Raw genomic sequence first — 24,700 nt, 5'->3', positions numbered from 1 at the left:
ATCTTCCCCTGTGAATCAGGGCACACCTCTTGGATCATGTCAAGCATTGAGCTACGGTTTCTGTAGCCCGCGTTTTGACAGGAAACCTAAATCTCGACAACCAGAAAGGTGCTGGCGGATCAGTTTTACCTACCAAAGCCTTCCGCTTTTTAGTTGCTTAAGGCCAGGCTGACTTTCATTGCAAAGGAACCCCTCAGCTCCCTTATGGCAGCAAATCACTGGCACAAGCAGGTTCTTCAGCCCGAAGGCTTCACCGCCCAATTCAAAGAGAAGTGAAAGGATGTGGTATCAAAGAGGTTGTTTTGATACGCGGATAGACTCCACAACTCCTTAGAGCTGTAAAGTAGGTATGCTTTATTCAGCGCTGCGGCGCATGGGGATCGCTCCTCCAAAAGCATGCGCACCTTTCCTCTGCCACTCAGTGCCTTTATATTACATATAATGATTACCTAAACAGGAGATTGCTTCACACCTAACCCATATGCAAAACCTATTCCTGTCTAGTATTATAATTAGTTTTCTGGCATTCATCCCTTTGGTGTGCCTGCGCAGTGCCTCCTCGTGGGGGTCGTTAGGGGGTCGTGAGGATGAAGGCCTCTAGTTCCTCTTCATCACCGCGAGTGACCTCCTGCTTTCACGCAGACTCAGTGGGGTTTCGGCTCTGTTCCAAACCTCAGGTTCGGTACAAGCCGGTTTTATGTATCTTAAAGCAGAAACTTGTCAAGTTTGCAAGTTTTGTTACTCTGGCTAGCTTTTGTTCCTTTTCTTTCTAAAGATACTATTTGAACAAGAATGTCTTAAATATGAAGCTATGAATCTTATCTACTACAGTTCTGCCTGGCAGCTGTAACTCCTCCAATTCTGCTTCACCATTCTAGCAACTTTGACTCCTACAGTTCTGCTTCACCAAGCACAGCGACTGCTTAAGCAAGCAGGCACAATGTTAACCCTTTATTTCCCGGTATCAGTTTATGGAGACCTGTGTCTCAGTGTGACAGGGAGCAGAGGGAAGCAGCAAACACATCCTGGACACGGTCTCAAGGCTTGTTCTCTGAAAAAGCCTGGCTTTGAAATGGTTTTGAGAATCTATTGCAATGTACGTATGCATTTCATGCAATTAAAATTGGGTTTTATCACACTTTTAGGCTGTTATTATTCAGTGAAAGAGCCCTCATATGCCCGAGGTACCCACACAGTCCTGTGTGATCCACAGGGGATACATGGGTACCACAAACGGAGCCAGTGTCTATGTGTAGACATCCAGATCCACTCCTAGACACAAACAGTGCATCAAGCAATTGTCCTCAGTGTTTTAAGGAAGCTGAAACCGCAGCTGGGTCAGCTGCAAGCTCGTATGTCCTAAAACCTGTGAGAGTATTCAATATTGAGTGTCACAAACAGCATCTGTGTGACAGCTGAACAGCCCCCATGCGCCAGCTGAAGCCTGTTTGGCGTGTCTGAGCGCAGGCCAAGCCTCTTGCATCATCCCTTGTTCCCTGATCTGGATTTGTCCAAAGCCCCTCTCCGGGTTTCCTGTAGCCCCTTTAGGCACTGGGTGCTCTGTGGCCTCTTGCAGATCACCTGCAGGATCCATCCCTGCGCTCTGTGATAACGGAATTTGCTGCGAGGCCCTTCGCGGTGTCCTGCAGTGTCCCCGGGAGAGCCCTCATTCCCCCCTGGCAGCGGGTGCATCCCAACCGGCTCGGCTTCCCCCGGCCCCTTCCGTTCCCCCCGGGCTGTGGCTCTCCCGGGCTCACCCCCGCCGATGCGCGGCCGGCACTCGCTGAGCCCGCAGGGGGCGAGGACCGGCGCTGAGCCGGGAGCCCGGCTGGCAGCCAGCGGGGCAGGGACCGGGACCGGGGCAGCGACCGTCGGCTGCCGGGCCGGGCCGGGCCGAGCCGAGCCGAGCCGAGCCGAGCCGGGCCGAGCCGGGCTGAGCTGGATGGGGCCAGGCTGAGCCGCACCGAGCCGGGCGGAACCGAACCGAGCCGGGTCGAGCCAGACAGAGCCAAGCAGAGCCGGGCGGAGTCGGGCTGCGCCGAGCCGAGCCGGGCTGGGCTGAGCCGAGAAGAGCCGGGCTGAGCCGAACCGAGCCGTGCTGCGCCGAACCGAGCCGGGCTGAGCCGAGCGGAGCCGGGCTCGCCCAGACGGAGCCGGGCTGGGTTGAGCCGAGCGGAGCCGCTCCCGTGCCTCCGGAGCTGTCCAGCCGCCTCCCGCAGCCCCAGCCAGCCCCGCCATGCGGGAGCGATGAGAGCAGCGCCCGCAGACGCAGCCCGGCAATGGAGGATGATTTATTCCAGCTCAGACAGCTGCCGTGAGTAGCGGCGGCACGGGAGCGGGGTGCGCCGGGTCTCCGAGCGGGCTGCGGGGGGATTGGGAATCCCGGCGGTTTTGCCGAGCGTTATCCCGAGGCAGCGCCTTAGGCCCCGGGAAGCAGGCCATTTTCCTTGTGCAGCTGCCCGGGTTCAGCATCCCGGGGGCACGCAGGGATCCCTTCGTTATGTAAACCCACACAAGCTTCGTTTTTTGCACCAACTTGGTGGTGGTAGAAATGGGGAGGGGTGGGATAAAACCGTGGGAGTCCCAAAGGGTTTTATCTGGGAGGAAGCATTCCCATTGCATTCGCAAGGTGGATTGCATCCGTAAATAACGCTGTGCTGGGGAAGGCATCTTCCCGGCTCCCTCCTTCCTGCCATGAACTGATGGCAGCTCAGAGCCCTTTTGCAGAGGTGTGCTTGGGGTGAGTACCACCGATCTTTGCCCGCTGCATGTCTCGGAGAAGCCAACATTGCTGCGCCAGGAAGATGCTGGTATTCCCGAGAACTCTCTGCTGTTGGGATGTGGTTGCTGGATCTGTGCAGGAAGGTGATAAAAGCCTCTTCACACCAGCATTTCCTTTCCTCTTCAGGAAATGCTGCCTTTGAAAACAGTTCTCCTAATGCTCCATTATCAGGTGCTTTAAGGCATATTCCTATCTATAAATCATTCACTGCGAGGCAGGGAATTAATGCTTAAAGTCGATTTGAAATATTAATGAGCTCATGTCAATGACAGAGCGAAGTGTCCCATAGCGTTCCCAATAAGTTGGGGAAAGGACAGGCGCTCCGGTTCTTTTCAGATCTTTGGTTTGGGTGCTGTCAGCTCGGCAGTGGAAGGAATAAACCAGGAATTCCCGAGGCCATTTTCCCCAATTCCTATTTCCTAATAACCCGCAGAAAGCTGTGGGTGTGATGAGATGTGCTCGGTGCTGCGAGATCCCGCAAACAGATGCAGCTCTCTCCGACATCTCAGCTGCCAGGAATCCCGCAGGGATGGAGCAGCGGATGCCGCTGGGTGCTGCTTTCTCCATTTGTGTCAGTTTGTCTCATGAGTTCCTAAGTGCTGAACGTGGATTCGTGTTTGCTGTGATGGGGAATGTGGCCGGAGAGCTCTGTGCTCACCTTGCTTTTGGAGTACTTACAGCTTTCAGGTCAGTCCCTTGTGTAGCGTCTGGAGCCACCACCTCCAGCATGGTCAGCTCCGAAAGTCCCCTTCGAACACAGAATACAGCGGGGTTGTGATCGGGTGCTTTAGAATCCAGAAGGATTTTATTGGCACCTTTATTTTGCCTGCGGCTTACAACAGCTGCCAGTGTAGGTTGTGTGAATGATTTCCAGGCGTATCCCATGGAGTGACAGCGCTTCAGACCTCCTAAATCCAGGGAAAAGGTGTTCATATCTTCAGCGAGCTTTGCACCCAGCTGCTGAGTTGCAGTCATAGTCATAGAATCACAGAATAGTTTGGGTTGGAAAGGACCTCAAGATCATCCAGTTCCAACCCCCCGGCCATGGGCAGGGACACCTCACACTAAACCATCCCATCCAAGGCTTCATCCAACCTGGCCTTGAACACTGCCAGGGATGGAGCACTCACATCCTGTTAAAAGATCCATATGGAAAAGTTTGCATCCTGTGTAGTTAAACCAAGTGCTTGTGCAGCTCTTGCAGATAGGACATGGATGGGACTTGGATATAAATTGCTCCTTGTAATAGAAAGGTCATTTGTGGGCAGCCACGTTTCAGTGCATGTTTGCAGAGAGGGTGTATTTGGTAGGTCGTATGAGGATTGTATCTTCAGTTTTAAGGCGAGAGTGATGTTTCCTTGTGTTCGTCCTATAGGGTCAGCAAAAGAAACTCCAAACCGCGAGAGCTGGGGTTAAAAACCCGAGGGAATTTAAACTAGAGTTTCTTAATGGAACCAAGTAAGAACCTGAAGCCAGAGGAGCTTCCTTGTTTGTCTCTCGAGTGGAGGATGCCTGCACACCTCAGTCAGAACCTGAGACAGGCCCCAGCTTCACTGCAGTCAGTGATGCTTTCTTGTTCATTTTGAAGATGTCTCAGGTTTTGTTCTGTGTTCTCCTGTCTGAGACCTTCAGACGTTACCTTAGAAAACCCAGTCTGTGGCTCTCTCGTTCATCTGCCAAGATGTAGAGGCCAGAGAAAAGCCTCCAGTTCCCTGCTGCAGATAGAGCATTGCTAAGTAGCACAAGGAGTAGCTGCCCCATGCAGGTCTTGGAATGCCCTGTTTAGCTGAAAGAATCACCCCCGTCATCTCAAAGCCAGCAAAGCAGCTTGTTCTAAAGGTGAGAACCTCCCCAGATGGTCAATGGGCAGCTCTCTCCAGCCAGGTTACTGCCAGAATATCATTAGTGAGTATGTGCAACTCCCCCGATGGGAGGGGGCATGGAAATCCTATGTATACATGGCAGGACCTGAGGATGCTGGTTTGTATCACTAGGTTTGTACCAGAGTGCAATCCTGAGCTGGGCTGAATGGCTGGTGGTGGCCAAGACTTCTCTTTGTAACTGAGGGTGACCGAGGTGTTCATTCCTCCATCCTCTTGTCCACCACTGGCCCAAGGTCCATTTACAGGTGTAGATTGCCCATCAGTTTGCCCTTGTATTGAATATTACTTGTGTCACCAGCGCTTGTAAGAGAAAGTAAGAGTTGAGACCTTGCCAAGCAGGAAAAGTCTTTCAGCTCACCCTTACCAATGTCATTCCATTGCTGCAGCTGCACTTGGCAAAGATGCCGATAGTTTAGTTTTGCTGACCCTTAAAGCAAAGGATTAAGCTGGAGTTCAAGAGGCTCTCTGCTACTCTGTCATAGAATTAAATGCTCGGGTGTTGGAAGTCAGAAGAGGCGTAGCAGGACTCGCTTTCTCTATTTCCAAAGAACTATTTCACTGAAGTCTGAGGAAGTGTCAGTTTCCGAGGTGAGAGTTACACTGGTGTGTAAGGGCAATGGCTTGAACCTGCCGGAGGGGAGGCTGAGATGAGCTCTGAGGCAGAAGCTCTTCCCTGTGAGGGTGCTGAGGCGCTGGCACAGGGTGCCCAGAGAAGCTGTGGCTGCCCCATCCCTGGCAGTGCTCAAGGCCAGGTTGGACACAGGGGCTTGGAGCAAGCTGCTCCAGTGGAAGGGGTCCCTGCCCGTGGTTGGAGCTGGAGGAGCTTTAAGCTCCCTTCAACCCAACCCATTCTATGGTTCTATGATCACAAACACAGCTTGACCCGGAAAAGACCCACTGCAGCATGAACCCTTGTTTGTGTGTTCTTAGGGTGGTCAAGTTTCGCCGCACTGGGGAGAGTTCGAGGTCGGATGAGGATGTCATTTCGGGAGAACATGAAATCCAGATTGAGGGTGTTCGGACGGAGCTAGAGCCGATCGAGCTGGAGGATGGAGCTGCAGTGCCAAAGGAATTTGCCAACCCGACTGATGGTGAGTAGGTTTCTGTTCTCCTGTGAGGTTTGGCCTCTTCATTGCAGTCATGTTGCTACCAGGATAATCCACTGGGTTTAGAGATGTTAAAGATCTCCAGATAGAAGCAGGTGACAATAACACAGGCAATGTGTGTTACACCTGAGACCCATGATTTAGTTACCTCGATCTCTGAGGGATGCTTCGTGTGGTTTGGGTTTATATCAGCAGTAATAGGCCCTTTGAAGGAGTTGTGTGTCCCGTTGTCACCCTCTTTCATACAGGAGGTTTGAACTTAGGTTCCTTTGGAACTGCTCAAAGCTCCTTAAACACTGCCAGGTTTGCACATGGCTCACCTGCAAGGCTGAGCATGAAGCCTCTGCAGTGCTCCTGCCCCCTCCTCGCCTCAAGGACAAGAGGGACAGAATGAATGCACATCCCAGCCTCTCTCTGCACCCGGCAGAGCAATGCCCTGAAGGCACCACCGGTTCAGAAGAGAAGTGTTGGTTTTCCCTTAGGAATACTAACGTTTTGTAGGATGGCTTTTCCCAGGGTCTCATTTATGACCGTATTGATGCAAAAGGAAGCCAGAATAACCTGGAATGAGCTCAGTGCTTTTCTCAGAAGACTCAGGGCATCAACTCTGCAGTTCTATGTAGACCTTCAGCTGACCCATTGCCCACAGAAGTGCAAGTGATGCTACAGTGGCGCACAGCTTCAGTGCCCTCATGTGAGATGCCTGGGCTCAAGTCACCGACTGGGGTCTTGTGACGTCTCTGCTTGGTTTTAGCAGTTAGATTTCGTTTGAGTTGGTTTGTGGGTTTCTCTATGGCGTTGTGAGGAGGTCCAGCTCTGGGCTTTGCTGTGTCAAACGTACTCGTTAAACTGACGGAGGGGTTAAAGTGTTGAGACTTAGATTGGTTTAGAGAACCTGCATGTCAAACTGTACCTACCCTATGTGTGTATCATAGTTCCTGAAGAACATAGAGCTTTCCTTGGCTGGGAACTGTATAAAGCTAAGAAGCTCTCTGTTACAGAGTTTAGATCTCAGTAGAGTGCCCAGTAATTGCATTCAGAGCAAATCCTCTCTCAAGGGATGGCTCCGCAAGGAGAGGAATACACTTCTGCACTGGAATTGTTTTCTTTCTAGACACTTTCCTGGTGGAAGATGCGGTGGAAGCCATTGGCTTTGGAAAGTTCCAGTGGAAGCTCTCTGTTATTACTGGATTAGCATGGGCAAGTAATTGTTCTCAAAGTCAATGGCATGATTGACTCTTCATTAGGGACTGTAGTGACAGGACAAGGGGTAACGGGTTCAAACTGAAACAGGGGAAGTTTAGATTGGATCTAAGGAGGAAATTCTTTCCTGTGAGGGTGCTGAGGCACTGGAATGGGTTGCCCAGGGAGGCTGTGAGTGCTCCATCCCTGGCGGTGTTCAAGGCCAGGTTGGATGAAGCCTTGGGTGGGATGGTTTAGCGTGAGGTGTCCCTGCCCATGGCAGGGGGGTTGGAACTGGATGATCTTGAGGTCCTTTCCAACCCGAACTATTCTATGATTCTATGATTGTCAGTTAGAGAACCTCGGTGTTGCCTCTCTACGCTGTGTACATCCACTGAACCTATCCTGTTTCACCTGCGGGGTGGGAATGGCGCAGGGCAGAAACAGGGTTAACTTCAAACAGGTTTATCATTGGCTGCTGTGTCAATCTAATTCTTGTTTCTTTTTCACCTCTCTAGATGGCAGATGCTATGGAAATGATGATTTTAAGTATCCTAGCTCCTCAGCTTCATTGTGAGTGGCGATTACCGAGCTGGCAGGTTGCATTGCTCACATCGGTAGGAAAAATAGCTGAGAGCTCCTGTATTCTCTAAGGTTTTTGCACTCATCGTTATGCAGACATCATGCTTTGTATCCCAGGGTTAAATCTGCTCATGGCCTTTCGGGTTGCCTTTGGTTTGGAAGAACATAGGAGTCCCTTTTGAAAGTCAGAGGTTGAAGAAATGAAGCTCAGTGAGAACTGAGGAAATTCTGCAAGTTTTAGGGTCAAAGTTGCATGTGATCGACTCAGACTCATCCCAAAATTCAAATAATTTGATTAATTGAACAAAGATTGGAAAAGTTTTCTATCGTTCTTGAAAACCTTTCTCTCTCACCACACTTAATCTTACTTGTACATAGACACACCGGGAGCTGGGAGAGAGCACAAGCAACTGCTGTTTGAGGGGGATCTTTGCAAGCAGAGCTTTTATGATACCACTTCCAAGTAGGATGCTGTGATGCTGGAAACATGCAATGCCCTTAGGGATGAGACAACTAGTCTGGGGACCCTTCTCGCAGCGCATCCCACTTTAGCTATTGATGCCATTTGTGTTGTGTAAATTGGTACTGTTCAGCAGGTTTAAACCCGTTCAGATCGTGTATTCTCTTTGCTGTCGCATGGATATTTGCACTTGCCTTGTGGTTAAGGGGAAGGCTTTTTCTCTGTTGCATAGGTGGTGTTTGTGGGAATGATGTCCAGCTCCACCCTCTGGGGAAACATCTCAGACCAGTATGGCAGGAAAACAGTAAGGCTTCAGCTCCTACTCCAATATGTTCTGATGTTTCTAGTGTGGGTATTTCAGTGCATGATGGTGACAAATGCCATAGTCCGCATGCATTAAACAGAGCAGAGTAAACCTCCCATTAAATAAAGGGAACCTGAGGCTCTGCTTTGCGTTTCGTTACTTCGTGCTGCGGCAGGAACTCATCTCCTCGCGCTTGTTTGTTAAACACAGGGCCTAAAGATCAGCGTCTTATGGACACTCTACTACGGGATCCTCAGTGGTTTCGCCCCGGTGTACAGCTGGATCCTGGTGCTGCGGGGCCTGGTGGGCTTTGGGATCGGAGGAGTGCCTCAGTCGTAAGTAAATATTCACAATCCAGACTTCCTCTTTTCTATGTGTTTTTATAGGGGCTCAATGTTAAATTGCAGCCATGTGTCTGTTCAGTTGTCCCAGACCCGCTTGATTCTGTTTTGGAACTAATATATTAAACTCTGAGAAGGCTTCAAACTGAATCTAATCCATCACTGAGGTGAATCAGATATACAGGCTTCTGTGTGAGCAAGCAGGGTTCCTAACTGTGTTATGTTATATGCCTTAAGTCCTTTTAAGCTTCTCTCATTCCCTCATGATGAAAATGAGAAGCCCAAAGAGCCCAGCTTGAAGTGGGTAAAACAGACAGCATTCTGTACCTGTGCCTGCAGACTGCATTGCTAGAGCATACAGGCAGGGTCTATAAGGGACAACACGCTCTTGTTGCAGCATAGATTGTGCCCTAAACTCCATAGGGTAGAGCTGAGCCCTTACTCTGGCTTGTAAAACCGCGGGTTATTGTTCAGTCAGGGCCTGAACTTCCATGTCTGATCCTGAGTTGGAATTCCAAACCCACAGAGCCTGAACCTGGAGCACCGGAGGTATCTAATGTAAAGGTAGCATCAGGGTATTCCGCTATCGCTGTGTCAGTCCATTCACTGAAGAGATGGATCTCTAAATTTCCACCTGGAATAAATAGCTCTGTTCTAAGCTTTTAATTATAAATGTAAAGGGAAGAGCACAGCCACTTTCTCTCCGTGTAGTCTTTTATCCTCATTAATAATGGATATTTTGCCCCACGGAGGTGCTATTTCAGAATAGTCAGAGCCTCGCTTTGATTGATGGCTCGTAGACTTCTTCACAAGACAGGTCAATATCCTGCCTTTTCTATTGCCATTCCCACATCAAAGGTTCAGAGCTGAGATGGAACATCGCAGCGTTATTGCTTTTCCTCACTGCCCTCCTGCCCACCTTTAGTGGCTGCACGGGGTGGAACGTGTTTGTACAACAGTGAGGCAGGTTCTGCCATGCAGCTCCCACTGAGCACAACTGGAGTGGGGCAGGAGAGCAAAGACAAAGCAGTAACACCTTGTACTGCAAACACCTATCAATGATGCTCCACAGAGCCCCTGGTGAACAGCCTAAGCCCAGCCTCTGCTGCTTTACGGAGGGGCAGGTAGCACACAAAGGCTGCAGGACTTAATGAGAGACAAGAGTGGATTCCATCAGTTTCTTGTTCTAACTGTTATACCAATATGGAGTATTCTCTTAAGAAAACAGGTCTGTGCAGCATTAATCAGCTCCTGTTTCCTGCTGCAATATACGGGGACTGATCTAGTTTCATTATGTGATTTTAGTTCCTTCTCTTTGCACTGATTTCATATAATGCTGTGTGCAGCTTTAACAAACTGAGTTCTAGGGAGCTACTCGGAGATCGATCCCGCATTTGTGAGGTTAGCAGGAGTTTTGTCACAGGCATCAAAGAAAGCCCGAGGAGCTCAGGAGCAGGAAGAGGACGAGTCAATGGAATGAAAAGAGTAGGAGCAAAGAGCGACCAAGGCTTCCCAGACGGTTTGAAGAAGACAAGAGAGCCTTGGCTGGCTGCTGGCCCTCGTGTTCGTCCTCAGGAAACACTCCCAGAGAAGCTGCACCGTTCCTCTTTGGCACAGTCATGAAACAAAGGCTCTGCAGAGTGAGAGGATTCCTTTTTGAAGCCCCACAAGAAAAGAATGGAAATGATTTTATACCGGTAACAGGAGCAGACCTTGAACGTCTCCGATGGAGAATGGAAACCTGGCAGCGCAGACTGATGTGAAAGACCGCATCGGCTGTGGAGCCCCGAAGAAACACTTCACACAGCGAGGGTTTGTGTTGGATGCTGATGGATCGCGTGGAACAGTTATAATGCCAGGCCCAGGGCACAGCAGGGTTGTGAAAACACACAGCAAGAGCTGCTGCCTTTAGCTAACAGCTCCGGGGTTGCAAAATCACACAGAGGGAATCCTGCCCTCCATCGCGGTGCTGAACTAAAGGGGTTTGTGGTACCACTATGGGCTTGCCAAGTTTATTAAGAGGCAAAGAGCACGTTTGAACCTCTCTGCCTGTGCTAACATGACATTTCTCTCAATGTTCTCTCTTTGCAGGGTAACCTTATATGCCGAATTCCTTCCAATGAGAGCCAGAGCAAAATGCATTTTATTAATAGAGGTGAGCAGTGTGGCTGTGTCCCCAGAGGGACAAATTCTGCTGTTGGTCACATCCATTCAATCCTACTGACCAGAAACATCACCCGCAGCTGCAGTCAGATCTTGCTTGTCCAAGTGAGCGTGGAGCTGAGGTTGCCCCATGCACTAGTGGTAGCTCAGGTCCAAAGCAGCATAAAGCATTCATGTAACATTCCACTCTTTGCAACTTGACTTGCACCCAGTGCTGGGTAAGTTACTGCTGTCACCTAATTTCATGGGGAGATTAATGGGAACTCAGTAATGAGGAGTGGAGAACTGACTGTTCAGTAAATGCAGGGCTAAATTCAGCTCCCCATATTCAATCCAAATGCTCTGATTTTGCCCTATAAATACTTCAAGGCAAAATTCACAACCCTGTAGTGAATGGTGGAAGGGGCAGAGAACAGCGCTGCTAAGGAGCATCCTTGTGGAAAACCTCCCCAGATTCAACCAGCTCCTCAATGCAAGCCCAGTCTCTCAGATACGTGCTGGCAAGGCCTCCATTGGGTTGATTAACACTTCATAAATAGAATTCAGTAGCTGAATTACTCCTTTCTGTGTCGCTTCTGTTCTGCCACAGCCTGGCTACCACTGAGCAGCCTGGGGTTAGAAGTATATTCTGAGGGTTAAATAATGAGCTAAGTGGGCTCATAATCTAAAGGGGGATAATCCTGCATGGGCAGGATATGCAAGAGGATGCCAGCTCCGTTATTTGCTATGAAGGTATCAATTCTTTCTTTCAGCTCCGGGCCAAACTCCGTGGCTTTGGTAGCTCAGTTTTGGTAAGGAAAGCGAATACCAGAAATCTCATGGTGGTTGCTGGGAATAATACTCAGAGACACATAAATTAATAGGAATTTTGCTGTAGAAACAACATGTGAAGAGCCCCTTGCTTATGAGGAGCTACCAATAGTTCAACACGAGTGTCTAGAGAAAGAGGATGCTGGGCTTTCAGAAATGAACATTTCAGCTCCTGCAGCATTTAACCAAATCCCCTGAAAACGGACCCTGTTTCCATACAGGGGCCTGTGTTTGGAGTGTCTCTGGCATTCCTCTGTCCCGTCACGGAATGCTACAAAGCAGGAGGCCTGAAGAGCGCTTCTCATTGGTGACTGTTCCTCTTCCCTTTGGCAGGTCTTTTGGGCCATTGGGACGGTGTTTGAAGTCCTCCTAGCAGTGGTGGTGATGCCCACGCTTGGCTGGCGCTGGCTTCTTGTCCTTTCTGCCCTCCCTCTTCTGCTCTTCGCTGTCCTGTGTTTTGTAGGTATTCCTTCAAAGACAAGTCCACGTTGCATCACTTCTCTACCTGAGCCTGCAAGCTGACTGAAGGAAACCAGGGCAGTTTTAAGCTCTCTGTTGGTGTCTTCTTTGAAACAGCTGAAATAGTGGTGAAAACGCTGTTTGTTTCAACAGGGTGCTACTGAAAACCTTCCAAAGAGAGCTGTGTCTGTGTGACTGTCATTGCTGGAGCACAATGGTGGGCTGGGATATTGTGAAACCAAATCAGGCCTGGAAACCTCTCCAGTTTAGTGACTGTGTTTTGGCCATGCTCAGTGGAATCAACATCTCATTGAAAGCTGTTGCTATTTCCTTGCTTTGTGTCAAAATCATCACTTTTATGCTTATTGGCCACTTAAAAACCCACACCCAAGTCAGGTGCGTTGTGCAGGTCAGATTCTAACGCAAGGTGTATACGAGTTAAACCTGAGCATCAGTGCACTGTGAGGTAATACATTTGCCTCAAAGAGACGTGTCCTTGTCAGGCTGTTCAGCAGCTCTGATTGCTCCTCAGTCACTGACATTGGTATCTCCGGTTAGGCAGGTGCTTGTTGTTAAAAGGAGCTCAAAAAGGAGTTTGGGAATGCCCAGAGCATCTTATCCGGGATGCTTTGCCTTTCCTACTGAGGAGGTATAGTGTAAAGAGCCTGCAAAAATGCCTAATGGTTCTTGAGAATAAACCTAAGGTAATAGAAGGGAAAGATTTCAGGCTGGAGTTCTGGTTTCCTGCTGAAAGGGGGGTTTTGCAGGGTCTTAAAGCCTGGTGAGGAGATGGCTCTGGCTTCTTCTTAAAGGTTAGTTCTGTAATGCAGTTAGTGCTGGAGTCACTGAGCTTTCCCACTGGGAGCCCACAAAGGAACCCCCAGTGTGTTTATTGCTGTGTTCTTGCCATCCTCGTGCATCTGATCTGCTTTGCTCTCGTAGTGGCTGCCAGAAAGTGCCAGGTACGATGTGTTATCTGGAAATCAAGAGAAAGCGATTGCCACTTTAAAGCGGATAGCAACGGAAAACGGAGCCCCCATGCCGTTGGGAAAACTGATTATTTCCAGGCAGGTATGTACGGGCACGCTAACCGCACGGGATACAGGGAAACGGTTACGTTCGTGTGTGTTCTTATAAGCAAGTAATCAGCGTGAAGTTCAATTGTACTGCCTGAACCGGTAAAGAAGAGGGGTTTGTCTGTGCCTTTGCCACAGGGAGGAAGAGTTGGTTTCTCAGTTTTAATGACATGAAAATCCTGAGAGGGAGAAGGACCTTTAAAGTGGGCATTGATGTTCTGTAACCTCACTGAGCCCTGATGGTTAAAGAAAATCAAACCTTGAGGCTGCAGAAGAGCTCGGATCAGAATTCCAAGATCTGAACTCCTGAGACAAGCTGGAATTTGACTCTTGAGCTCCTTTTTAATCTGATCCTGGTGTTCTGCAGGGGGAGAGCTGCAAGCTCCTGCTGCATCCTAATGCATGGAGTGATTCAGGCTGTTGCTTCCGGGCTGCGTGTTGCCGTATGAATTCACTGGGGTCTTTTTCCTCTCAGCTTTACATGGCCAATTTTCAGCACCCCATCACCACACAAAGCAGCTTCGCACAACAGAGACTTCTATGAGGAAAGAAAGTTACAAAGTTGGCCCATGAGGAAGGGCAGCAGAGGAAAACCTGTAGATATGAATGAGAGCAGAACTGTAAAGCTAGGCAGGAGCCTGCATCTTACTAACCAGGGCTGGAGGTCTGCTTTTCTAAGGGCTGGATCAGGGAGGATTTGAGCTCTTGGGTGTTTCACAGAGGGGCTCAGTGGTGGTGATGCCGATGGGCTCTGCAGGACCAGCGGCCAAGCTTGGGATGGTTTCGTTTTCGGGCTGGGGTGGGAAAGCGCTTTTCCTTAAGCACAAGCCTATGGGCTGAGCCCCCCACTCAGTTCAAAGGGGGCTGCTCGCAGGGGGGCTGCTGGGGGCTCCTCACTGCCTTCCGCTGGAGGAGAAGCCCTGAGGGGCTGCTCTGATTTCCAGGAGCTGGCCCTGGGCCGCATGAATCCCATCAACCTGTGCATCGGCCAAGTCCTGCTCTTTGCAGCCCCACCTTGTTCCGACAGGCTCCCTGGGGAGGAGCAGTGTGTGCCCCGTGCATGAGCTGGGTCTGGTATTCTGCTCCTAGAGAATTCCCCTTGGCAGAGGAATTCTCTACTTGGATCCCAGCTCCAGTGGGGCTCACCCCATGGCTACACTCGTCCTGAGATGTAGTGCCTAGGACCGTGTGTTGTGTTATCCCTTGCCACTCCGCATCCTCCAGGCCAGGCCCAGTCCTGACCCTCTGACTTCTGCTTCTTTTCAACAGGAAGACCGAGGGAAAATGAGGGACCTTTTTACACCCCATTTTAGATGGACCACGTTGTTACTCTGGTTTATATGGTAAGAAGAAATATAAGCGGCCCAGTGCCAGCACAATTCTAAATGGTTTTTTAATGGAGGTATTTTACAGCGTCACTAAAATACAGCAAAAACCCCCAACCTGTATTGATTTGTGATTTCTAAACTCGCCCATCAGCAGCGTTCCCTATCTAATTGCCCTGTCATTTTCTAAATGCTAAGAGGAAATAGCTTTGAGGTAGCGCTTAAGTGGGAGTCCTCACACAGTGGGTTCAATTGTGATGCATGGTGTTTCCTATAGGCTTGGCCAGCTCAGGCTTCCTCTCTTGTTTTCTTCCTTGCAGGTTTTCCAATGCTTTTTCATATTATGGGTTAGTTTTATTAACTACGGAGTTCTTCCAAGCGGGAGATGCCTGCAGCAGTGAGTACTGCTCCATCTTTCTCTTAAACATACCCCGTTCGGTGATGGACTGTCTTTTAGCAGATCCCATGCTGCTGTGTGGAAAGGGCTGTGGCTCCCAGCCGGAATTGTAAGGGATCTGCTTAAGGGGTTAGTTGTTTCAGACGTTTCTGATGGGGCCTCTTCCTCATCCCCTGCGCACCGCAGAGGGGTCCTGCCCTGTCTGTGAGGCCAGAGTGTAAAGCAGGAAGAGAACCTTCAAGGGGGCCCTGTTAGCAAAGTGTCTTTCCTCTTGAGGAAGAAGGGCTGCAGTAAAGGTAAGGTTCCAGACCTGAGAGGCCTCATTGGCTCGGAGAGAGCTGCTGTGGCACTCCCAGGCCCTCAAGATGGGAAGAAAGGTGATGGTGGGGAAGCATTGCCCTTTTGCGGCCGGTTTTTGTAGTCAAAAGAGACTAAAAGTGCTTTGGCTGCATTAGGAAGAGGCTGGAAGAGTCTGAGTCGCCAGGGGAGGTGTGATTGTGCTCACAACACCTGTAACCAGTGAAGGCTGGCTGATAGCTGGGAAACTACAGGAAGAGGAGGGATAGTATTGGGAAAAGACACGATCCCAAGCTTGTACACTGGTGTATTGCCTATTGGGGAGGTCTGGCTCTGGTCAGCCTCCACAACGGAGTATGCATCCATTAAAGATACTTGGTTTTACAGAGACACAGCATTATTGAGTCCTCTCAAAGTACAGCTGAGGTGTTAACATCCCATTTTGTGCAGGGATAAACTGAGTTACTGATGTTAATCCTGCCCATTGTCATGAGCTCTGGACTGGAAACGAACTGAGCCTGTAGAGCTGGTGAGGAAGGGTGAGCTTTCGTTGTGACAGTGCTGGCTGCAGAGGTGCCACATCCTGCCACAAGTGCTGTTAGGAACTGTTCAGGTTCAGCTGTATCCCCCAGGTAGAGCACCCGTGCTGGGCAGCAGGGTCTTGTCAGTACATCCCTTCTATCGGTGTCAGCAGTAAGAGTGATAAAGGCAAAGCAGGAGCAAAGGAAGGTAGGCAGGGAAGGGGTTACTTAAAGTCCATGAAGTGCTTGTTTTGTTCCTTTTTCCCCCCACAGTATCCAGTAAAAGGAAAGAAGTTAAGGCCAAGTGCAGCCTGACCTGTGAGTACCTGACAGAGGAGGACTACACGGACCTGCTCTGGACAACCCTGTCCGAATTCCCTGGTGAGTGGCAATAGGAAGCACTGGTTCTTCACTGCCAGTGGCTCCATGTGGTTGGAATGGGCTCTGGAACAAGCAGGGAAATGGGCTCTTCTCTCTGGCCTAATGCCAGTGTTGTATCTCCTGCAGCTCCTTGCTTGGACTACTTGATAACGCAGTAGCTGTAGCTCCTGTCACTGCCTATGTGATCCCTACAGATAAAATCACTAGTAATTGCTTTGTGAAGCAGTAATGGCCCATCTGACTATGGATCCCATCCAAAGAACAGATCAGGCATTCAGAGGAGTAACAATTAAATCAAAGGGGCAGAATCACTTGAACTTCTGTCCGTAAGTGACTTTCCAGAACTATTTTAAAGGGATCGTGGGCAGGGTGAATCAATGGAGAACTTGCTCCCAAAGCTCCGTGTCCGTCTCAGTCATGATCTTCAGCTGATTTCAGGGAGTGTCAATGGGCAGTCTGACAGACAGTGAGTACCCACAGGCTCTTCAGATGTAGAGCATGATCTCCCAGTGTTAATCTGCCTCAAATAACACTGTGAGGCAATGGCCAGGGGATTTTCACTGTTCTAGATTACAGTTTCAGCTCAAAGAGAAGCCATTTAACTGGTGAAGAGTTGTTAAGTCTATGATGAATATGCGCAATTGATACTTAACATAGGAGGACTGTCCTGCGCAGCAGCCGTTCAGGGAAGGATGTCAATGGACAGTGGGCAGAAAGGGGGTATGTACTCTTGGATTGATGCTACAGCTGACAGGACTGATTTGCTCCTGTTACAAAGATAAGAGAAACATTACCAGGGATACCTCTGGATATGACACTGGAAACTCTGCTGCTTGAATCATCCCCAAGCTTGCTGCACATCAGCTTTTAAAGGGATCTGGAAAAGCTGCGTAAAGGAGTATACTGACCAGTGTGAGACTTAGAGAGCTTGGTGTTTCCTTTACCAAGGAGAAATACTTTGATGGCAGCATGTATGTGACACAAGAAAGAGAATACTAAGTTGTAAAGAGCCCTTAAATCTGGCAATAGGAAGATTTAGTAGGGAACGGTGCTCAGGAGCTGAACCAAAGATATTCCAATGAGACAGAAGGCAGGCACTTTAGCACTCGTTTTGGTAACCACTGCAATAGGCAGTGGTTAACACACGTCAGAGTTGATTGCTCGCTCCTACATCAGCCTGTAGCCCCTGAGTGTGTGGATGTGTGGACCAGTGGGGGTGTGAACATGGAACAAGACTCACAGAGCTTCTGTTTGCGTGTGGTCCCGATAGCCGGAGCAGTCCATTGGCAAAGCTTTGCCTGATGCCTCTGCCGGCAAAGAGCTTTAAAGAAAGAGAGAACATTTCCAACCTGAAGTAGCCTGCCCTATGTGAAAAGCTATCTCCATTCCCACCTCTGCTCCCTTCCCAATGGTCACCTTGTGTCCTTCCGCAGGTGTGTTAGTGACACTATGGATCATCGATCGGATAGGCCGCAAGAAAACCATGGCCCTCTCCTTCGTTGTCTTCTCGCTTTGCAGCCTTCTGCTGTTTCTCTGCGTCGGAAGGTAAGGAAAACACGATGAGCAACGGGTCTGTCCGATTCATCTGTGCTCTCTCTTGGTTATGGCAGAACTGGAAGTGGGGGTTTGCAAAGCCATGAGGTCGTGCTCGACTGGAGGAAGCATTAAGGATGGTGCTAGGTTTTCTACACCAGTTTGGAAGGAAACTAAACGAAGCAGGAGAGGAGAAATCCTTCTCTCTAATCTTTCAGACAGAGCAATCCAAAGGGCAAAATGAGAGCTTGTGTCTGAGTAGGAGATAACCACTGGGCAGCTTTAAATCAGATCTCATGTCATGAGCCTCGGGAGCTGGTTCATGCACTGCTCTCTGCCATTCACTGCCTATGCTTCCCCAGACTGCCTCGATAGTCATTGCCAGGGCAGTGCTTCACAACCAAGCCCAGTCTCTGCTCCCATTCAGCTGCTCTGACTGCATCTGCCCTTGATGCCACATGCATGTGACAGTGTCCGTACCTTGGGACTGATGGACAGGGCCATGACCTGACAGCCAGAGGATTTTAAACCTCTTCAGGCACTGGACAGGAACCCTGGAATAAGAAAACCTCACAAAGCCACAAATACCCAGGCAGTTTGTAGGTTCATGTCTTTTAAACAGCTTTTAAGCTGCACTCCCATTGCCTTTTCCTGTGTGCCATCTTTTTGTTAGCACCACTCGTAACACGGAACGTGGGTTTCTCATTTAGCTACATTTAAGCATTTGCTGCTGATTTCAATAGGCCACAATAGGAAGAACGGATGCACTTGGTAAACTGATGTGATTGTGGGGATGCAGATTGTTTGGCATCACTGTTGGATCGAAGGTCCAGAAACAAACACAAAGGGTTCATTAAAACCCAGACGAAGTCGTTCTAAGCAATTGAGCGTTTCTATCGCGCTTGCCTCCAAGTGAAACAAACAGGTTGTCCCGAACCATCCCAAACACTGCTCTCCTTTTTGTTCTCACAGAAACGTTCTTACCGTGCTGCTCTTCATTGCAAGAGCTTTTATTTCGGGAGGCTTTCAGGCTGCTTATGTTTACACCCCGGAGGTAAGGAGGTTGGGTTTGTAACGAGAGTGCTTAAGGGGAGTGAGACCATGGGGGGAAAGTCATTTTGGCTGCCCCCTTCACAATGGACCTTGCCCCCGAGATGAGCTGGTGATCTCATGGTCCTTGTCTAACAGAACTCGCTGTAGTTCCACTTACTGAGTTCCATCGATTTCAGAGGCTGAAGGGACCTTCCCACTGGTGCTAATGGACCGGTGCTTTGTTCACAGGTTTATCCAACAGCCACGCGTGCGCTGGGGCTGGGGACATGCAGTGGAATGGCCCGAGTGGGAGCCCTCATAACCCCCTTCATTGCACAGGTAAAAACCCTTCTCCTGGGTCCCAAGGCAGAGGAAGGTGAGGGAGAAGCTGCTGCTCTGCTGCAGGGGCCAAACCGAGGGCGAGCTGTGCGTGATGCGCTTAAGCAGCGCTCTTGTTGCCCCATCCTTGGGGAGAGTTCAGGCTCATCCCTGGATTTGCCTCTTTCTCCATTGCTCCGTATGTTGGGGGCTGAATAAGCAAGCAGCAGGCTGCAGGATGGATGTAAGGACACCTCGGAGGCCAGCACCTGGCCATGGGATTGGCGAGAGGCAGGGAGCTCCTGTGTGTGCTGCAATTCCACCTCCCTCTTGGGATCCCGGGCTGAGGTCCTGGAGGGTACAAACCTTCAGGGGATGCGGAAGGAGCTAGAGAGGGGCTTGGGGGAGCCCAGCTCCACAGGGACAGACGGTGTCAGAACCAGTGGCTCTGCAGAGGGCCAGGATTTGCTTGAGATCCTGGGATTTGCTTAAATCCTGCCTAACGCGTAAGGGCAGCAGCACCTCGTGGCTCCGGTTTGTCAGTGTTCAACAGCCGTGCGTAACCGCTGAGGAAAGGAAGTCTGCAGCAGCGCGTGTTAAACGCGCTCCCAATGCTGTAATTAAACCCTCTGCTGCCACCTCAGTGTCCCTGCTTCTGGGACAGGGCCCAGGGGAGCTGGTTTCTATCTTCTGCCTCTTTCCTGCAGGTGATGTTGGAATCTTCAGTCTATTTAACACTGGTGGTTTACAGTGGATGCTGCCTGTTGGCCGCTGTGGCTTCCTGCTTCTTGCCCATCGAAACCAAAGGCCGTGGCTTACAGGAGTCCAGCCAGAGGGAATGGGGACAGGAGATGGTTGGGAGAGGATCTCGATCGCCAGGGGTCACCAGGTCTAACTCCGGATCACAGGAATGATGGGACACGGAAACCTGCTGGGGGAATGAATGATCTGAGCACGTTCTTTCACACAAACCCCAACCCTGACGCATAGGAAGCTGACCATCCCGTCACTGCCAACGTCGTGTGTCGAACTGCAGGAACCTTGGGGTTCAACCCGAGCCAGTTGTGTCTCTGCTGCTCTTTGCTCACACTCATAAAGACTTTACTTCAGTATGGAGAGGCGTTTGAGCCAGATAGCATTTGAAGTTTAGCAGGAAGGGGTTTGCTTGAGTCTGTTGTGCTTGCATGGTCAGCTCTTCAGCTTCCAATGTCCCGTGTCAAGCAAATAGCCAACTGAATGCAACTCAGTATAAGCTGTAACTAAAATCATGTACTCTTGATGCCTAAAAGCCAAAAGGTTAACATTTATTGTGTCCCTGCCATAGCACATGGTGGATTCCATACACTACAGAGTAGGTTTTATGGGTTAGATGCCCACCTTGCACTTTCTAACCATCGCCACCACCACGCGACAATGGCACGCCAACCGGTGCGTCCTCGTTCCTTGGGAATGAAGCACGGATTGCTTGGAATCTGTTTCCTGGATGTTTCCCCCATCTGAGGCAGGCAGATGGAGTCAGCGAGGAGCGGTGTTTGTCACGGGGACGGAACCTTACAGAAGAGATGTAAATCCCCCTGATTGGAGCAGAGTTGGACTTCTCTACCAGAAACATTGAGCGCTCCGAGTGCTGCTTGGGGAAGACTCTCCAGCTGCCCTGGTGTCTCTTTGTGTGTGGAGGTGCACGCTGTGGTCTTCCGCATGGGTCCAGGTATGTCTCTGCTCCGTTCGCCTCCATGTGTTCTCGCAGGGGGGTAGCCCAAACCTGTGACAAACCACCTCAGCCTAACAGCAGTTGGAGGGAGCTGCTTTCAGGTGTCTCCCAGCAGAAGCTGGCCTTGGGGCAGCTGGGCAGGACTTCTTGGTAGCTGCTGATTGTACATCGACCTTAACGTCAAGCTGGTGTCGAAGTGAGCGAATCAAGACCATGGGATGAGCCAAGCACCAATACTTGGAGCATTGTGTGCAGTTCTGGTGTCCTCAGCATACAAAGGACATGGAACTGTTGGGACAAGTCCAGAGGAGGCCACGAGGATGATCAGGGGCTGGAGCACCTCCCGTATGAAGACAGGCTGAGGAAGTTAGGGCTGTTCAGCCTGGAGAAGAGAAGGCTGCGTGGAGACCTCAGAGCAGCTTCCAGTACCTGAAGGGGGCCTATAGGGATGCTGGGGAGGGACTCTTCATTAGGGACTGCAGTGACAGGACAAGGGGTAACGGGTTCAAACTGAAACAGGGGAAGTTTAGATTGGATATAAGGAGGAAATTCTTTCCTGTTAGGGTGGTGAGGCACTGGGATGGGTTGCCCAGGGAGGTTGTGAGTGCTCCATCCCTGGCAGTGTTCAAGGCCAGGTTGGATGAAGCTTTGTGTGGGATGGTTTAGTGTGAGGTGTCCCTGCCCATGGCAGGGGGGTTGGAACTGGATGATCTTGAGGTCCTTTCCAACCCTAGCTATTCTATGGCTCTATGATTCTAAGCTGCAGTCAGGCTTAGATGAGGAACTTCATCAGGTGTAGCTCCTCAAGGCTGATGCTCAGAGGATATAACAGCATTCAGGTGGGAAAGGAGTTTGCCTTGTCATAAGCCTCTCTCCGTGTAGGAGGTTGGATCTCTGTGGCTGTGCATGAGGAAGCTGTGACCTATCTCATCCCTTTGTCAGTTTATTGCCAGGATTCCAGGCTCCGGAATACACAACCAAATGTGAGTGAGCTGGACTAAACGTGAATCCCTAGGCTTTGGGATGCAATGCATTCTATAGTGCTCAGTTGTCTCATGTAAACACAGCTTGCACCGGGTTTCTGCACAGTGGAATATTTTGGGAGCTACGGCCCTTTTGTTGGGGGCATGGATGGGTGACTGAGTCCGTGTTTGGGTGCAATACCAATGGGCACAGTTGGGGTTCAGCTTTCCCTCAGGGTTTTATGGCACTGGGGTATGACGCTCGGGATGCGTTAGGCTGTTTGTTACAGCACTGGGGTACGATGCTCGGGATGCGTTAGGCCGTTTGTTATGGCACTGGGGTACGATGCTCGGGATGTGTTAGGCTGTTTGTTACGGCACTGGGGTACGATGCTCAGGATGCGTTAGGCTCTTTGTTACGGCACTGGGGTACGATGCTCGGGATGCGTTAGGCTCTTTGTTACGGCACTGCAGGGAAATGAGAAGTGGACAATTCCTCAAAGAAGCTGAGGAACCTCAGAGTAATAAACAGAGGCCAAAGAGGCTGTTGATGGTCTGTGTGGGGTACCCTGTGCTGAGAAGAGCTGAAGCTCGATGAGGCACCGCGGTGGCTGCCCCCTCATTTCCTGCAGCGGCAGACTCCGGGTGCGGTTGGTCCGAACACCAAACTTCCCTTTCCTCAGTACCAGGGCAATGCAGTTCAGCTCCCGGGGGATCCCGCTTTAGACGTGGCTGATGGAAACACACAGCCTGTTCCTGGGGCTGGTCTCTGTGCTGGTTCTCTCTGTCCCTGTGTCTCTGTCTGTGTGCTCAGTCTCCAGCTCAGCCCAGCAGCGGTCATCAAGCGCCTTTAGTTAATGTTCTGCTTTTCCACCTTTAATCTTCACACTTCACTTGGGCTTCGGGGGCAATATCCAACAGTTTAACGGACTGCATTGCAACGGCCTTCACAGTGCACGCAGAGAGGTGTAGGTGAAGCAGATGCAGCCCATTCGTTTGCACACGTGTATGCTTCAGATTAAACATTTCCCAGGTAAAGATTTGTAGGTGATGAGAAACCTTTGGATGCAGTTGAGTGGCTCAGTTTTAACCTGTGACATTTACAGTCTTGAAAATACTTGTAGGCATTTTTGCTTTTCACTTCGTATGAATTCTGCCTCGCAAATGTGTTTAATAAGTGCCAAGATTGGTCCTGCTGCAACATCTTCATACGCTGGGTCTTTGGTTGAGAGACGGTGATGCCTAAAGCAGGATCCAAAGCTCACTGAGGCCTGGGACAATCTCCCATGGATGCTCGTGGGCTCTGGATGAGCTGAGGGGGGTGGTCAGGAGCCTGAAATTCAGGTTCTGCAGGTCCCTGCATGTTATTGATAACGGGAGGATGGTTTGGACCAGTGACCGCTGATAAACTGGCGAGCATTTGGGATCGTACACAGTAGCCTATACGTAACCACAGGTCACGTTTTGTTAATATGGCAACACCATTGATGTACATAAGAAGCTTCCAAAGATCGTTTTACACACTCTCGGGTATTTTTCACTGATGAATTACTACAGCTTGCTCACTTCAAACAATGACGGGAGATCCTGGTGAGTTCCAACCGAGAGCGAACGGAACGGGGCGGGGGTCAGAGATTCGCTGAGTGTCTGATGCATTCACATCCAAAGCTGGGGCTGGGCACAGGAATCTCCCCGTGTGCTTTGATGGAGGGAGTTGTCATTCCTCGAGAACACGGAATGTTTGCCCGGGTCTGAATGTACAGTTTCTAAGCTGGATACATTTCAGTGTTGAAGAACTTTGTGTATCTGAAGCTCGTTGTAAAATACTCCTTCTGTTCCCAGGTTACGCGACCCTGGGGAGTTCAATTCCGCACTGGCTATTTTCTGTTAAACAAATAAATAGCTTTTTCAGTAGAGAGGCTTCGGGCTGGTCTGTGCAGGGTCAGCAGCTTCGCCGCTTGCCTTGATGCTGAGACCCGTCTTGTTGCGCGAGGGCTCAGCGCCCTGCGGCTCCAACTCCTTCTCTGCGTGTTTGGACACGAAGTCATAGGAACCACAAGTAACCTCCCAGATAACTACACCTGAACGTTTGCTCCCTTACTTACCTACAGGTCTTTGGTTGCTTTCTGCATTGCACTTTGGGCACTAAGAACCAGGCTGGCTGCTTGCCTGTGGGGAAGTCCTAGTGATGCCTCTAATGTGGTGTGTTGGGAGGAGGCAGCTCCGTGTGTGCCCGGCCCTCGGGGCAGGGAGGTTTCCTTCTGGTTATTTACCCTTTCATGTAAGCTTCTCTTTCCCCTATCTCGTTCCTGTAAACCCCAGTCATGCACATCCCTCTCCCTGCGTTCCTCTGCCCTTTAAATAAGACCCTTACACTGATGCCTATTGCAAGCACTGCTGCTGACCCGGTGACGAAGGAGCTGCATGTACTCGGCACGCTAACGCAGCGCCTTCTCGTCGCCCTGTGCGTTCACCTTCCTTGTGCAGCCCTGACAGGCCTCTGGGATGCAGCCTCCTATTCGCTGGAATGGGAGGAGTTGGTGAGTGCGGAAGGGTTTGTACCCTGGAGCCGTACTGAGGGAGGGGGTTTGTTCTCTGGGCTTTTCTGGGAAGCTTTTGGCCTCCTCGGGCTCTTGCGAAGCTCGCTCTGTTTTCCTGCACGCCAGAGCTGCTCTTTGCTCACTGAGGGTAACTCTGCTGGCACTCGATGTGGTTCCAGCTTTGTTCTGTGTCCCAGGCGAGCGCTGTTGGGAGCTGGGCGTGCACAAAACCTGCGGATGCTGGGGACGGTTTGCGCTGCCAAGGAACGCTGTGCAGCGCCTGCATCCCGCTGCCTCCTTCGCCTCTCCTGTGCCACGGAGCTGAACCTCGGCTCTTCGCTCCCACCGCGCCTGCCACCGGTGTCAGACCTTCCCCATTGCTCTGCCCTCAGAACAGGGCGACCGGGTGAGCTACACCAGCAACTCCCACCCGTTTCGGTCCAGGGTCTTACCCGAGCGGATGCCGTTAACCACCAACACCTCATGTTCCACGGTGCTGTTCCAGGCCCGTCGGTCTATGTGGGATCTAGAGCGA

At 50.6% G+C, this 24,700-nt stretch overlaps 1 protein-coding gene across 1 annotated transcript; it reads left to right on the top strand.

Moving 5' to 3' along the window:
* Positions 1–1,986: 1,986 nt before the first annotated feature.
* Positions 1,987–20,240, top strand: SVOP (SV2 related protein). The gene is made up of 16 exons (XM_065692443.1): positions 1,987–2,314; positions 5,596–5,756; positions 6,886–6,971; positions 7,472–7,570; positions 8,228–8,299; positions 8,510–8,634; positions 10,732–10,795; positions 11,947–12,072; positions 13,015–13,143; positions 14,418–14,491; positions 14,794–14,870; positions 15,962–16,069; positions 17,503–17,614; positions 18,575–18,656; positions 18,884–18,973; positions 19,660–20,240. Exons 1-16 carry the CDS (start codon positions 2,280–2,282, stop codon positions 19,864–19,866), a joined length of 1,647 nt encoding a protein of 548 aa, XP_065548515.1. The 5' UTR covers positions 1,987–2,279; the 3' UTR covers positions 19,867–20,240.
* Positions 20,241–24,700: the final 4,460 nt, after the last annotated feature.

Source organism: Lathamus discolor, chromosome 12 (assembly GCF_037157495.1).
Source record: "Lathamus discolor isolate bLatDis1 chromosome 12, bLatDis1.hap1, whole genome shotgun sequence".
NCBI classification, from domain to species: Eukaryota; Metazoa; Chordata; class Aves; order Psittaciformes; family Psittacidae; genus Lathamus; species Lathamus discolor.
This window is presented reverse-complemented; position numbering and strand designations above follow the sequence as displayed.